The 17,560-nt window shown below is 27.1% G+C and overlaps 2 protein-coding genes across 2 annotated transcripts; both read left to right on the top strand.

Annotated features, from left to right (window-relative positions):
* Nucleotides 1-637: 637 nt before the first annotated feature.
* LOC132949127 (piggyBac transposable element-derived protein 4-like) lies at nucleotides 638-3,098 on the top strand. Its single transcript, XM_061019909.1, has 3 exons — nucleotides 638-827; nucleotides 1,054-2,198; nucleotides 2,961-3,098. The coding sequence occupies exons 1-3, from the start codon at nucleotides 638-640 to the stop codon at nucleotides 3,096-3,098; spliced, it is 1,473 nt and encodes a 490-aa protein (XP_060875892.1).
* A 4,004-nt stretch (nucleotides 3,099-7,102) lies between these two features.
* On the top strand, nucleotides 7,103-14,605 carry LOC132949407 (uncharacterized). Its single transcript, XM_061020281.1, has 7 exons — nucleotides 7,103-7,344; nucleotides 11,045-11,238; nucleotides 11,334-11,516; nucleotides 11,881-12,174; nucleotides 12,578-12,819; nucleotides 13,179-13,338; nucleotides 14,454-14,605. The coding sequence occupies exons 2-7, from the start codon at nucleotides 11,046-11,048 to the stop codon at nucleotides 14,579-14,581; spliced, it is 1,200 nt and encodes a 399-aa protein (XP_060876264.1). The 5' UTR covers nucleotides 7,103-7,344; nucleotide 11,045; the 3' UTR covers nucleotides 14,582-14,605.
* Nucleotides 14,606-17,560: the final 2,955 nt, after the last annotated feature.

The following is a 17,560-nucleotide window of genomic DNA, read 5'->3' as shown; positions in this document are numbered from 1 at the left end:
TTGAGGTACATAAAACTAATTCGGATCTGTGTTCTGATAAATAAAAGTCTTTGTTTATTTAAAATCGCATTAATTGTTGATGATCTAAATAACGATGAATGGTTTTGTATTGAAAATACAAAGAACAATATTAATCTTTCACAAATAAAAGAAACTATGAAAAATAAGAAATAATTTTGGAAAAACTTTAGAAATTAAAAATTAAAACAGAAATCGGAAAAATATAAATGTTATTCATGAAAGTAAAAACTGAGGCATATTATTTAAATGTTTTTTGAACAAAATTGAATCAATATATTAACACGTTAGCCGCCGTGTGCCCGCCGGCGGTCATACGGCGGTCGTTTATTGATACGCCAAGTGTGTTTTCCCAAGTTATTACTAATTTGTATGTATTTATATCTTTGGTTCTAGTGTAGCTATTAAATCGATTCCAAGAGTAAAATTATCAGCGATAAGTACTAATTTTAAACAGTGTTATAACTTTGTATGGTCGCCGGCGACCATGTGGCGTGGTGTCGTGGTGATAATACGATTTTACTTCTGACGCCATTTGCCCGCCGGCGACCAAACGGCAAACATACTATTATTTTCCATATTGTGTTTGTTTTAATTTTTTGTAAATGAAGTTATCAAAATGGCTAGCTCAAGCAGGCCAAAGAGGCAGCGTATCAATGATTGCATTAATGATGATGAAATAGTTAACGAACTTTTTTGTGATGAATTGAGTGATTTTAGTGATTTTAGTGAAATTGACGATTCAGATGCTGATCGTGATTATTTTCCTTCTGAATCAGAGAATTCAGTAGTAGATTCGACTAATATAGGTAATGAAACTTTATTAATTTTTATTTAATATTTATTATTCATTTTTATTTTAATTTTTTTAAAATTTAAATTATTATTTTTACTTTATTTTATTTTATTGTATTTTACAATACGGACGTTTATAATTATTATTTGGGCTGGGACATATTTTTTATCACAGAATTTTTTATTCATAATTTTAAATCAAATATTTTAATATAGTTGACATATTATTTTAAATTATAGGGAATAATCAGGATTTCAATATTGAAAATAATCATAATACATCTTCTACCGTTTGGTTCGATGTATCAGGAACATACCAAAAACCACTTATCTTCAATAAGACTCCGGGTTTCAAAATTGATATTCCTGATAATGCCTCAGCTTTAAATTATTTTAAGTTATTCTGTAGTACAGATATTTTTGAGCTTATGGTAGTAGAAACTAATCGTAACGCTGAACAGTTTCTTTCAAAGAGCAGGCTAACTAAGTCCAGTAGATTCTCTAAATGGTCACCAACAAACGTCGATGAAATTGAAAAGTTTATGGGCTTACTCTTGTGGTTTGGTTTAGTTCAAATGCCGAGTTTAGAAAGCTATTGGAGTACCAAAATTAGATACAAAAATAATGTTGCTCCTAAAATAATGTCTCGAAATCGATTTGAATTACTCTTAAGATTTTGGCATTTTGCGGATAACGAGGAAACCCCTGACAATGATCGTATCTATAAAGTTCGTGATTTGCTCGAACGTGTTGTAAAAAATTATCAAAATGTCATGGAACCAGATGAGTACTTAGCAATAGATGAGTCAATGGTTCCATTCCGTGGTCGATTGAAATTCAAGCAATACATACCCGGGAAGGCGCATAAATATGGAGTAAAGCTATTTAAAATATGTGAAAAAAATGGATATACACATGATTTACAAGTATATGCTGGTAAAAATCAGGTAGATGGTAAAGGTCTAGCACTTAGAGTTGTAATGGAGTTAATTAGACCTTATTTAAATGTAGGACGTACTGTAGTTACAGATAACTTTTATACATCCATGCCATTGGCTCGTGAATTATTGAAGAACAACACACATCTGGTAGGAACATTGAGAACAAATCGTGTTAAGTTACCTGAAGTGTTAAAAACAAAATTGAAAAAAGGACAAATAATTGGAAAAGAAAGTACAGATGGGGTAGTAGTCGCGAAATGGCACGACAAACGAGATGTTGCAATGTTGTCTACCAAACATGGTATTAAAATGATCGATACAGGCAAAAAGAATCGAAATGATGAACCGATTTTAAAACCACAAAAGCAAAAAAGATGCTTACACTGTTACTCACATAAAACCACAGTTTTAGGTTCAAAGTCAGCTGCACTTGCAACCAAAAAGGTAAATACGCTTTGTTCAACATGTAAAATGTATACATGCATTGATTGTTTTAATAAAAATCATGTAAATTAATTATTAGATAAAATTATTATCTTTATTTTATATAATATAATCATATGTTTTATTTAAACTAAAATTTAATTGTATTTAATTTATCAGCTAAGCAACAATTATTTATTTTTAAACATTTTTAAATACTTTTTAATAATAACTAAAATACTTTTGTAATATTATTATTTTATTTATTTACAATAAAATAAACATTAACAAGTTATAAAAAATGACAGTATTTTAGTTGTGTCAATGTTTCATAAGCACCAATTTATTTCCAAATTTAACTATGAAAATGATATGTTTGTTATAACAAAATAATCGTTAAAATTAAAAATATATTGTGTTTTTTTATACCATTAGAATCGTCATGTTCTTCTCTACGCCATAGTACTATTTAAAAATGCATTATCGTAACGCCACAAAAATTATAAGCATTTGTTCAAATATGAATTTATGGTCGCCGGCGGGTCATGTGGCGTGGTAGTAATGATCAACTATGGGCGCCGGCGGACATAAAAGTATAGAATTTGAACGTTGCCGTATGACCGCCGGCGGGCATATGGCGGTTAACGTGTTAAAAATCAATTAGAAATAAATAGTTTTAATAGGTTAGTTTCTTCTACCGATTATAAGATAATAATTAATAAGAAATATTATTTAGCCAGCATTATAATATTATAATAGTGATGTATTAAATTACATGTAAAGCTTCATACGAATTTCGGTGAGTCACAAATTAAGCAGAAATATTTTCCTGTGCCTTCTGATGCATCAAGAATATCAAGTCCACCATTCCCGTCTCGTACATACTCCATAACACGAGTCGTTGATCCTAGTCTTAGTTAAAAGACTCTTCTAAAACCTCTACATAAACTTCCAGTCCAGTGCATCGACATGATGTCTTTATCAACAATATCGTTTCAGTCATGTTCCGGTTAAAATATCCTAAGCTGTTTGAAGATTTTGTTTTTAATAGTTACACATAATATTATATCCTCAAGTGAATTTAAGTGCTTTATTGAAAATGTTTTCCGAATATTATACATCTAGTCCAGCTTATCTCTGCGTGCACTGAAAAATATGCCTTCGCTCATCTTCTCACTTATATTTTCGTTAAAATGACAACGGCTGAGAGTCATACCTTACGTTATATAGTATATAATATATTGCAGTCTTTGCTATATTACTATTAGGTACCACCCACGTATAATACCATGATACCGACTACACATCATTATATTTAAGTTATTTAACACGCCCCGATATGCATCTACAATTAGGAATTATTTAAATGTATTATGTATAGGTAATATTATAGGTAGATACCTCTTACAACTGTTCACAATAACAGGTAATCGTAAATTATATTAGTAATAAAATAAATTTAAAAAAAATAATTTCTCACGACATTGTAATATACAATTGAAATTGTTGTTAAATCGTAGGGGAATGCGGAGCATAACGGAGAAACTAATGTCTCAGTCAGTATCAAAATCTATAATTCACTCAAAAGTTGTGATATTGATTTGAACCTTGAGCCATGTACTTTATAAATTATAGGATACTGTTATAAATATGTTAAAATGTTTTAAACATTCAGTTAAGTCACATACAGTTCAAGGCTAAAATATGTATCATTTGAACCGTTGGGGACGTTATACGAATATTATCCAATCCACATAATTATTAATACCTTTTAATTTTATTTTTATGCAATTAAATTAGTCAACTTGACCTTATTTTAATTGAAATAACTTGTATACACACAATATATATATATATATTTACAGAGAAAATTAATATACCTAATAATTGCGAAATAAAAAGGTGGATAAGTGGATGTCGCTCCACTACAGTAGGTTACAAGTGGGTCACTGTATAATGGATGGTATTAAATTTGAATTCAATGATATAATATCATTGTATACGAAAAACTAGAGAGCCTAGATGATAAGAGAGAGGTCACCTGAATAGATATTAGCCATGTTTCGTCCAATAAATTCCCGCGTTTTTTGAAACCTAAAATGTATAAAATAGGAAATAGAATAATTTACTAGTCAATTTATAAAATATTAAAGAAATATGCTTAGGTACTGCATAACAGCAACTAAAATAATAAATTATTGTATAATATAATATGAAATATAGGTGTAATAACTAGGTATGTATACGTATACATAATTGAATATATTAATATTTTCAAAATATTTTTAGAAGGTGTCCTGTCAAATATTTGAATGCAAATATTGTTGAATTAGCTTCAAAATATGTGGTCACCAAATATTTGAAATCAAATATTATTAAAATCTTTTCAAAACGATTTGTATCATATATTATAATATTATTTTTCATCAAATATCTTCAAAATATTTGGTCACCAATTATTTGAAATCAAATATTACTAAAACCTTTTCAAAACGATTTGTATCAAATATTATAATATTATTTTTCATCAAATATCTTCAAAATATTTGGTCACCAATTATTTGAAATCAAATATTACTAAAACCTTTTCAAAACGATTTGTATCAAATATTATAATATTATTTTTCATCAAATATCTTCAAAATATTTGGTCACCAATTATTTGAAATCAAATATTATTAAAACCTATTTAAAACGATTTGTATCAAATATTATAATATTATTTTTCATCAAATATCTTCAAAATATACGGTCATCATATTATATTATTATTATACTTGAAAACTCACAATATTTATATTTCCATTTATCGCCGTATTCATATTTGATATTTTGATAAACATACATTAGATATATATGAGTACATGACATACTAGTACTAGACATCCCTATAACGGCGCGGCTGTCCCTTTGCCAAAATGTTGTTTTTCCTCTATAATTATACCATTTTAGTGGTTGAATTTTCAAAAATCCTTTCTCGGCGGATGCCTACGTCATAATTATATTAGGTATATTAATATAAGGCAGATGTACTTACGCCAAATTTTAGCTGGTCCATCTAGTGGCTTGAGTTATGCGTAGGTATAGATAATCGGTCACTGGTAATAGTCAGCTATAGTCAGTCACGTTTTATTTTAAATATATTATATCATTATTATAACATTTACTATTTACAACGAATGTGATAAACTGAGCCAATATGTTTGTGCGAGTTTCCAGAATTTCTGAGCGTATTAATTATACCTATATCAATTTTGGCATATTTCACATAACAATAATATGATTATCAATATAACATTTAAATACTATTACGCTGTTCATCAACTTTCATTATGCAACGAAGTATTTTTTATAAATCTTCGTTTAATGTATTTAATAGTTTTCACCTGAACTTAAAAAAATGAATACCTATATATATCCCAGCAAACATGTCAATGTTTATTAGATATCACTTGTTAGATCGAAATATATCGGTTTTTAATGTTTAATAGATTATATTATTTTTACGTTCCAAAATAAGTCTAAAAGAGACAGTTATTTAAAGTCTAAATAATGAATATTGTTAATAATATACATCTTTAAGACTGTATTTTATTGATATACAAACTAGCATTTGAAATGTATAGAATGAATCCATTATTTGTATAAAATGATAATTACATCATACATGAATAACTATTATAGCCATATAGGTAATTAAATATATAATATCATACTATAATTTTAATGTTTACCATTATCGAAAAATAAGTGCACTTATTTAATATTAAAAATGTTGGGGTAATGGCTTCTACACATTTACAGTTGGATAGGAATTATAATAAATGTAATTCAATTTGTATCCAAAAACAAGAGTTAATACACTAAATTAATTAATTTTAATAGGCATAAATAAATAATTGACAATAAATTGATAATACATATAAAGGTACCCATAATATACAGTCCTGTAAAGAATACTTTTAAAAAGTATTTGAGTAAATACTTAAATACATTTTTTTTTAAGTATTTAAGGTACTACTCAAATACTTTAATTGTATAGTATTTCAAATACTACTCAAATACTTTGAAAATGTATTTGGAATCCTTTTCAAATACTTTTGGTTTTTAAAGTAGGTTTCTGATTTTGTAAAAAAAACTTATCGTCTATTATTCGTAGCACTTTAAAATATTTGGAGTAATTAGACCATATGGTAAACAACAATTTAGCAGATAAATAGTCGAAAGAGATGCATTATATGCGGTACCGCTGCACTTTCATCATCAGTATTATGGCTAGAATTACTCATATTAGAACTAAAAGTAATTAATTTACTGAGTAGCTACCTATTTAATTACCTCAAATATATCATAAAAAGTATTGTTATATACTATCTGTAAGAGTATTCGAACACTGTCAATAAACTTTGACTTGAGCTTAAATATATTATGAATAAAGGTTTGGCTATCAAGGACAAAACAATACGTACAATAATATAATGCATTATTTATTGAATCAAAAACAAACAAAAAACATTAGGTAGGTATATCAGTATTAAATTCATGTTGTGCGTCGAAACTAGAAACGAATGACACCATTATACGAAGAATCGATTGATTCGAATACGATCGGTTTGTAAACGCGATTTTGAAGTGTTTGAAAAGACAAAATGAATCGAGAATCACAAAAAAACGATAATAACGATCGACGGCCGACGTCTAGAATTGAAGCGATTGGGAAGGCTATGAACCGATTTCGCATACATAATATGTATATATATATATTATATTGCATATCGGCGGCTTCAAAAACAAATTAACTACTCGAATAAAGTAGTAACAGAGGTGAAAAATGGTGTAAAAAGAGTAACATTTTCAAAAAACGTTAAAATATTATAAAAAAAAAATTAAACAGAACTGATAACAGTGATGACAAAATAATTTGAAGTGGGTTTTTCCATTTTCATCAATTTCGTGCCGCCGCTATTCGCTAAAAACAAAACAAACACAATAGCCGCTGCGCGTCTCGTCGTCAGCTCCTACTAACATTATTACACAATTCACTATCATAGTCATTCACCACTCGCTCACTCTTCTGTTCTCACTTTCTCAGTCCTCGCCACTCTTAAGTCCTCACTATAGAAAATAATTTCAATTTTGACTTTCGAGTGCTATTCTACATTGCAAGGTATGTATGTTACTTTAATTAATTATAATATATACATTAAGTATAAACAATCAGGAGCGTAGCTAGGATTTCTTTTATACTGTGTTTTAAATTTGATATTAAAATACCTTATATTACTTGTGAGCAGAGGCTCATTTAAGGTTGTGAGCATTAAAGATTTAAACCTGAAATTATGTTTTGCCTCTAAAGCCCCGTCCAGACGAAAGAAAAATTTGCTGGAAACATGTGTTTTTGACATTGTCGTTGACTGTGTCAGAAGCATGTTTCCGAAAAAATTAAAGTTTCTTGGGCTAAACTGGGCTTAACACCTAGGTGTATTGATATATATAATATTATATATGTGACTATGTGAGTATGAATAACCGTTAAAAATTGTCTACGTTACGCTTCATATCTCTGTTGTTTATTTCTATTTCATATATAATAATATCATGCATACAAATAATTATATTAATCTTATATTATTTGGTACAATTAAGTCTTGTTTTAATTTTTCAATTGTAATATTACTATTATACTAGAATTAAGTAGGTGGGTTTATTTAAAATATGTTAAGAAATGTTCATTATATAGACTTAAAACTAAAAGATAATTGGAGATTCTACATTAGATTTAATTCTTGATAAAGTTAACCTAATAAATAATAACTAATAACTAATATACCTACCTATAATTGTATTATAGTATAATATTATTATAAGTTTATTATAGTCTAGTATTTCATTTTTTAGTTACAGTGGTTAATGATTTTGTTATTAAATAACAAGAGGTGGGCAATATTTCAAATACCTACCTATAATTGTATATTGTATTAAGTTTTTACTGGGTGTTCTTCTTAAGTATTTTGTATATTGTATTTAAACACTAATTTTATTTAATGTAATTAGTATTTTAAGTAACAAAATAATTAAAGTAAATACTTAATATTTTTTACACCAGTCGACTGTGAAATTACAATCCATGTAAATAGATGCAGACTGTTATACTGACACTTATTGGATGTATTATATAATTCTATTTCTATAGTTTAATTTTTTTATAAATATTTTTAGTATTTTGTATTTTGTATTTACTTATTGAAATTTAGCATTATTTTCTGTACTTTGTTTAGTTAAAATATTAACTATAGGTAAGATAAAACTTTATGCAGGTATTTACTATTTAGTATTTAAACATAATTTTAAATGTATTAAATCTGTATTACTCTGTAAGTAGTATATACAAAATACCTCTAATTATCAACTTTATAAGTTTATTAAACTATACTATATATATTCGGTTGGAATTATGTATTTTTAATTTGAACTACATTTTACAATTTAACCTATTTGAATGTATACTATAATGTAGCTTTATACATTATCAGATTTTTATACAATAATAAACATGAATAATCCTGTTGTTATACATAAACTATTGTAATGTAGTTAAAATTACACTTATAATTAACTAGAAAAAAGGAAAAATAAATTTTTTCAGTTGAAAATGTTTAATTCGTCAAGCTATAGAACAAAACGCAGACGAATCAACAATGAATTGCTTGCTTTAGAAAGTTCTGATGATGATGATAATGAATTGAGTACACAAAATGCGACCGATACTTTTGTTTTGAATTCCATTGAACCTTCAAAAATTAGTCATAATAACTTTCAACGACAACCTCGTATACCTGCTTGCGAGGAAAACATTTTGGAAGTCATTGGATCAACCCAATCCACACTTATTAATTCTATTGAAAATACAAATTCTAAACTACAAGATAATGTTAATGAAAGTCTTAGGAAGTGGGCTACTGATTTCAATATTCCACAAAATGCTCTTAATGCTCTGCTTAAAGTGCTTAAATATGATGCTGGTCTTTCGTTTTTACCAAAAGATTCTCGTACATTACTTCAGTGTAAATCTACAAAAATAACAAATTTAAGAAATGTAGAGCCAGGAGGTTATTACTATCATTTTGGTTTAAGTGCTGGTATAATAAAATATTCATCTATTCTGTCTTTGCCTGATGTTATTAAACTAGCTGTGGGAGTTGACGGATTGCCTTTATCGAAAAGCAGTTCAAGCCAATTTTGGCCCATATTAGCTTACATAGTTCCTCATCATGAACATGTCTTTCCTGTTGGAATATATCACGGTCATCAGAAACCACAGAATAGTGATGACTTTTTAAAAGATTTTGTTTCAGAAGCTGTTTTCCTTACATCTGATGGTATTTATATTAATAATATAAAGAAAAATGTTGTTATAGAAGTGATATGTTGTGATGCACCTGCGAAGGCCTTCCTCATGAAAGTTAAAAGTCATTCAGGGTTTTTTTCTTGTACACGCTGTACAATTGAAGGTGAATATCAACAAAGCCGTGTTTGTTTTCCTTACTTAGAAAATGGTAGCACTATTAGAACACATGATGACTATGAACAAATGAAACATGAAGAACATCATACATCCATTACAACTTCAAGTATTTGTTCAATTTCAAATGTAGATATAGTTCAATCATTTTCCATGGATTATATGCATTTAGTGTGCCTAGGTGTTATGCGTAAATTAATTAATTTATGGATGGGTAATACTAAAGGACCCATGAATGTACGAATACCTAGCTGGAAAATAAATCAAATAAACAATGCACTTAATAATATCAAGATAAACAGTATAACAAAAGATTTCTCTCGCAAACCACGAGCTCTTGTAGAAATAAACCGCTGGAAAGCAACTGAGCTTCGTCAGTTTTTACTATATACTGGTATGGTTGTGTTAAAAAATGTGTTAGCTGATGATTGTTATCAAAACTTTTTAATACTTTCTATCAGTATGAGAATTCTTTTAAGCCCCAATCATAAAAAATTTGTTAACTATGCTCAAAAGTTACTAGACCATTTTGTCAAAACATTTGAGCAGTTATATGGATCACACTTAGTTTCTCACAACGTACACGGGTTATTACACTTAACTGAAGACTATAAAAGATATGGACCATTGGACAACTGCAGTACTTTCCCGTTTGAGAACTATATGAAGAATCTTAAAAGAATGCTTCGTAAGCATGATAAACCGCTACAACAAGTTGTGAAACGGTACGAAGAACAATCCCCTAGTAATACCAATGATCAAAATGAAACTAAAAACAAACTAAATTTGACTTCAAAAAAGCCTGATTGCTATATTTTAACCAAAGAAGGTGATGTGGTTCAAATTGATTCAATTATTAAATCAAACGATCATAATTTAGAGGCTATTACTGGACGAAGGTACTTGATCAAGGACGACTTATTTGAAACTCCGCTGCAATCATCTAAAATCGACATTTTTCTGGTCAAGAATCTTTCGGAAAATACAAAAGAGTGGAAAATATCAGATATAAAAAATAAATTATTGTTCTTTGAATTTGAAAACCAACAAAATATAACAATGTCTATTCTGCATAATTAATATAGTTATAACTTATAATGTATGATAAATAAAATTGAAATAATTATTATAATTTAAATATTAACAAATATTAGTACTCATTTAAATTATTTTATCATATATTTAGATATATTATACAAGTATTATGTGGTATAAAATTTATTTTAATATAAATATTCATCTCGGTATTCATTATTTCTATATTGAATGTATGCTGTATATATTTCTTTATTATTAAATATCTTTTTAAAAAAATGGACTTATTTTAAAATCTTTCATTTTATAGTATGTGGACTGTTGTGAATTTTGAAGCTGATAATACGGTAGACGTTGTACCAAACTTTTGGTTCAAGAACGGTTTATGTGAATGGCCTAATAAAACCAATAGAATGGATACCAAAACAACAATTAAACGTAGGATTAAACCTGATGAAATACATTTTAAAAAATATAAGGCAAGGGTTATGTTGACCAACATTGGTAAGTATTATTTAGTAAAATTACAAAAAAAACTATAATAATCTATACTTAATATAATATAGATAATAATAATAGCAAATTTATAATTTTATTAGCTAGCTTTGAAGAAGCTGAATCCAAAGCAACCAAGGCACAAGTAACTTCAGAATTGTCATCTAATGAAGATCATATTATTAAGGCTACAAAAAGTGTCAAAAAAACCAAAAATAACATACCCACAGAAACAGTTGTATCAAAATTACCAAATCCTCCAATATACTTAGAAGAGTCTGATAACGGTTTGTATTGAAACTTTCTTAGCATTTATAATTTATGTGTTATGTCTTAGTGGTGATTTATTTTATTTTAATCTCTTCAATGTATGAACTTTTGTCCAATATACAATATATAACTATAATATAACATTAGATGATATATTAATAATATAATGATAATAATGATAGAAGTAATATAATTTAACTTTCTATCTATTCAAGAGTAGGTATACAATATAAAGAAGATAAGAAAACAAAATTATTTATTTTATTATTATAATAAAAAATAATATCTTTATATCTATATATCTTTTATTTGTCTTTCATCTAAGCATAACTTTAAAACATTTTAAAGAATTGGTGATTTCTAAACAGTATTTTATTTCAGAATCAACAGCAGATGATTCTGATAAGGATATAAGTTATAGACCAGGAAATATATCTGACACAACATTGTCACATGATTCAAATAATCAATCTCTTGAAAATGAAACTGAAACCACTGGTAATGGGGAAATTGATTTAGAGACCATTGATATTCCTGAATTTTCTGGATCAGCACAAAAAAGAATGAAAATGTATTACAAAAATGATCATTCATTATCGACCCAGGAAAACCACATTCCAGAACATGGCTTATTTATTTCACCATCAACTGCTGCAGAAAATGAAACTGATCAATGTATGTATTATAATTATTACTGTTTATTGATTAATATATACTGAAGAAAAAGTTCACTTAAAGTAACCAAATTATTTCTTTAATTGAGTACATATATTTAATGTACTTTAAAAAAATGTAATTCTTATAAACCAGTGGAACCATAATAGTAATTTTACTTAGAACTGATAATTTGTAGACACTAGTGAATAGCTATTCTTACATTGGAAAATAATAAGCTATATTGACTAACATAAATAAAAGGATCCCACATTTTGGGGTGAATATATCTATACATTTTAAGTATTTGATATACTATAAAAATAAAAGTAAAAAAAATATTCAATACATAATTATATTATACTGTTTTTTAAGAACTATTTTTTTATTATTAAACATAAGATTTGCGTACTTATTATTTCAGCTTTCAAAAAATTCATAAAAAGATCTCTTACAACTCTAAAATATGATGTTGAAAGTATACATAAACGTATGGATGTTTTTGAAATATTACTGGAAAAAATTGATGACAAGCTTTCAGCAAAGTCAAACAGTTTTGCTGAAACTTTTGCCACTCATGAAGACATTAATATAATAGAAACTGACTTCGATCTTAGTCAAATGGAAAACAAATTAACTAATGATTCCTTGTACAGATCTTCTGTGGTATGTAGTTTATTAAAATGTTAATAAATAAAAAAATCATTATGATATGCTACATCTAATATACACAAGTATTATTTTTAATATGTAATAATTCAATACAATCATTGTTAAAATGCTTTTATGTATAGGTACCTAATCATTTTTTTGTATTACATTATTTCTTTTTTCTATCAGTAATTATTTTCTTTAAATAATATAAGATATTAAAGAAGTTCAGCTAAAATTTAACATTTAAATAAGTTAGATAAAATGCACCTTGGTAATTAAATAAATTAGATTTATTAAAAATAATACTTATATGTATCACATAATTATACTAATGCATAACACGGTTCTATAGAATAAATTATGTTTTATAGGTCAAAACTTTATCTCGATTTTTGAGCAACTCTCTGCCAGAAACCATCCGCAAAATGATGCAAACATTGTTTAGTGACACATTTCTCATGAATTACTCTTACATTGGTTTCAAGGGAAAAAATCAATTTTCAACTTTACAAAGTTGCAGTATTATATTTGGTAAGTAAAAACATAAAAATACATACAAAAATTTGTCTAGAACTAGTGTTGTAAGTGAGCTTTACCAAGGTTAACTAAATAGTGACACAATACAATATTATCTATTTACTATTAATACTATTGAGTGAACTTTTGATTGTTTTTAACTTTAAATGGTGTTAACATATAGTTACTACACTAAATTATAGGGTTTAATTATTAACATCATTGGATCATATTATACCTATATGTATACTTGGTCAATTATTTGAATTGTACGATTAAATATACTGCAAGTTGTTTACTGGGATTTACACAACTTGGTTGTATCATTAACTTTTTGTCTACCTTAATATATATTATAATACATATGTGGCTACTGCTGGTTTGCACCCTGCTTTAATGTATTAGTATTACGGTTTACCAATGTTTTGTGTTCTATTTACTTCATCTACTATAACCACATTATTTCATTATTTTTATATATCTTGTCTTTATATTTTCTATTGATACAAGTTTCAAATGTATGTATCTAAAATAATAAAATATATTTATACTTTTCTTACTAAAAATCACTATATTTATATATTTAAACACGTTAAGATACTTTAGAACATTTCATTAGATTGGGAAATGTATAAATAAGTAGGTGAAAACTGAAAAATAATTTTTTTATGGTGTTAACAATATTGGTCTGTTACAATTTTAGATTCTGAATGAAGCATAGAAGGCGAGAAGTTAGAATATTTCCAATGGTTTTTATTTCATTAACTTTTTTGAGTAGAAATATAGTTCCAACATTTTTAGCCAGCATTTTTATAGATTTGAAATTGCATGAAAAATTTACTTTAGAGAGTTAGTTTCCAAAATTTTCATTGGTGTTTCCAAAATTTGACTAGCATTATAGCTGATAGAGTTTAAATTAAATTGAAATTAATGAAAGCGTTTATTTAATTTATTATTTATATAAGGATGATATATTTTATGTATGTATTTTTTATGGATGCTATTTTTTAATATACATTATATACTTACTATATTTTTATATATTTATAATATCTATTTGTAAAAATTAAAAATGTAATATAATATAACATTATAATTAATTTTTATTAATTTATTATTTTGAATTTTAGAAGCAGTCCGCTCTATAAAAAAATTTGCAGACATTCCAAATATGGAAGTAGAGAAACCATTGAAGAATTGGATGGCTCAAGCTGCACAGCGAGAAAAACTAAAAAAACAAAAAAATGATCAAAAATGAACATGCCATTAATTAAAAAAATTAATAAATCCATTGATTAATTATAATTGAATGATATTTTTTTTTTTTTGAACTTAATTAAATCTTCTACTCATTTCTTCTTCCTTATCATATATTCTTTTCATCATAATACAACATAGGTAGTATATACATATGTGATATGTTATATACAAGTCATATTAGAATATTGGTTAATTGGTTAAAGTTTATTTGTCTGCAAATAGTTTAAAAGTATCATGGATGAATCATGTAAAAACATTTGATCCTAAACATTTTTAAAATATATTTAATTAATTATATAAGAAACATTTGGTTACAAACATTTTTAAAAATATTTTTCTAAAAAATTTTAGAAACATTTTATGGCAAATATTTTGAAAATGTGTGAATTCGATTATTTTAGAAATATTATGTCCCATATATTTTGAAAATATATAAATCAAACAATGTAAAAATATTTTGCTAAAATATTGTGAAAACGTTTTTTCTCCTGCCAAAAAATGTTTTCTATATGTTTTCACAATATTTTAAAACATTGTGATGAATAGAATAAAATATTTTGATTTTGTTTTTCTATATTTTAACAATATTTTGAAAATATTATTTTGCTATGTGGGGCATATATCTTAATTTATAATACATAACTACAGTGGCGTCATTTGGGGGGGGGGGCAAGGTGGGCATTTGCCCCTGTCTGATTTTAAAAGCAGCCCTATGGGCCGGTGTCCAGTTGTTGCCGTTTTACCATTATTATATTTTATTAGTGCAAAAACGTGCCTATAATAATGTTATAATAATATTTTTAGTCAAACATTTGCTGTCTGGGAATTTTATAATATTTTCAGAAAATATTATAGTATGTACTAAGAAATTATTGTCACAATGATACATTTTTACTAATTGATAGTTCGAATATATTTAGACGTATGCGGGGACGTACACATTGTATGTATGTATTTATGTATGTTTGTTTGTGTGAGTGTGTTTTGTGAAGGAAAATGAACAGTTAGTATCATAATCTCGTATAGTTTAATTTCTAAAATCTAAAATGATTACAAATTCTAAAAACAACAACCGATTGACGCTCTTATTATTTATCATTGATCACGGACTTCATAACTTGCGACAGTCGTGTATGATTCAACTATTCTGCGTATTGTGTTAATTTAGTTGAGTACCTAAATTAAAATTAATTTTTTTCGAGACGCATGTTTACATTAATCTTTTAATTTGGGAAAAATATGATCTAAAAAAAAATAGATGGGTGGTTAAGTGGTGCGACTAAAAATATAAAATTACCGCAAACTGCTCGAAAAGTATCGAAAATAATTTCTAGCATGTTAATAAACAGACAAAACTTGAGCCGGTAAGCAAGCAATAAAAAAAAAATATATTATAATTTAACATAATATTAATTTGTAAATATATCATATACTTATATAAGATATATATATATTATATAATATATACTTATATACTTATAATGAATCAGGTAAAATTGATTTATAGATAATGCTGTTAATAGATTTTCAAAAATAAAAAAAAGAAGATATCTTAATAAACTACTAATATTTTTGCGGTTTTTTTTTACCCATTCGGGCCGGTCTAAACCTTTGCCCCCCTCTATTGAAAACTGAAATGACGCCACTGCATAACTATAGTCTACGATACAAAATATGAATACAGGTATTATATAATTATGCAACAAAACAAAAAATATTAATAGTTACATATTATTAAAATTACATTGTAGTGTAAAAACAATTGGCAATTAATATATTTTACATTGGTAAGATATATACAAATTTGGACGAAAAATGGCGTCCATTATCAATGATTACAGACAGCCAATAGAAAATGTTTACCGAGTTAGCCATTCTCTTATATATAAAGGCTCTCTACGAAAAACGATTCTAAGCGGTGACGGTTTGTCAGTGTGGATATATTTAATAATATTATATTTATATATATGTATTTTTTTTCGTTAATTTGGCAATTTGGCCATTGGGTGGTTTTTTTTTAATTGTGGGGGAGGGTACTGTAGGTCTTAAACACGTGTATTTGGTTTGGCAGAATTTTCATGTGGGCACCCGTCGGTATCTGCCATGCCCGGGTGGGGGCACCGTGACTGCCCGAAGAGAAGAGCAGCCTGTGGCCGAGATTCAAACCGGCGATGGTGCGCGTCACAACCGACGCCTTAGTCCGCTCGGCCACTCCGTTCCCCTACATCTATATTGTTATTGCTTATTACTTTATAATTTTATTAATTCGGTAGCTGGTAAGTTGAATTAATATTATAAAATCATATACTTTAAATGCTTATAAAAATAAAAATAGTGCCTATGCATTTTTAATATTTTTCAACTGTTATATAAGCAATATATTACATTTTGACGCTTTTTGGCCAAACAAATAAAATTTTATTGATATTTATAGAAAAAAAAACTAAAAAAATTGGAAACTGAAAATTTCCGTAAACAGTTCAAGACAAATCCAATTTGAAAATTTTATCGTATATAGAAAATACTAATTCAAACAACTAGTGTAAATTACAAGTATCTACAATCATTTGTTTTAGAGTTACACCAAAAAACCAAAATCAATTTTGTCAAAAACCGATTTAGGGTAAAAATTCCAGGTTTACCTTAATTTTGGATTTAAAATGATTTGTTTAATCGTTTTTGAACACTAATGGGAATATGTGATTTTTACCTCCCCAATGCACCAACTAGATTCACATTCCAATCGAACAAGATCGTGGAGTTGAAAATTGAAGCATTATTTCGACTACTTGTCGTGTACATGGAAATCGGTTTTATTTTTTTGGTGTTACTCAAAAATTAATAACTGGAGACCATTGAAATTTTCACCAAATATTTATACTAGCATTTCACATAAATGGTAACATTTTCATAATATTTTGACTCTTTTTGGGATACTTATAGGCTATAGCCTTGAGAAATTTTCAGAAATTTGTAA

This window comes from Metopolophium dirhodum, chromosome 7 (genome assembly GCF_019925205.1).
Source record: "Metopolophium dirhodum isolate CAU chromosome 7, ASM1992520v1, whole genome shotgun sequence".
NCBI classification, from domain to species: Eukaryota; Metazoa; Arthropoda; class Insecta; order Hemiptera; family Aphididae; genus Metopolophium; species Metopolophium dirhodum.
This window is presented reverse-complemented; position numbering and strand designations above follow the sequence as displayed.

Bases quoted from the DNA above. Each gene is read 5' to 3' on its own strand.
- LOC132949407 (XM_061020281.1), top strand. From the start codon at position 11,046: ATGTGGACTGTTGTGAATTTTGAAGCTGATAATACGGTAGACGTTGTA. The intron at 11,239-11,333 runs GTAAGTATTATT...TAATTTTATTAG, and splicing joins GGTTATGTTGACCAACATTG to CTAGCTTTGAAGAAGCTGAA. The intron at 12,175-12,577 runs GTATGTATTATA...TTATTATTTCAG, and splicing joins AGAAAATGAAACTGATCAAT to CTTTCAAAAAATTCATAAAA.
- LOC132949127 (XM_061019909.1), top strand. From the start codon at position 638: ATGGCTAGCTCAAGCAGGCCAAAGAGGCAGCGTATCAATGATTGCATT. The intron at 828-1,053 runs GTAATGAAACTT...TTTAAATTATAG, and splicing joins AGTAGATTCGACTAATATAG to GGAATAATCAGGATTTCAAT. The intron at 2,199-2,960 runs GTAAATACGCTT...TTACATGTAAAG, and splicing joins CTGCACTTGCAACCAAAAAG to CTTCATACGAATTTCGGTGA.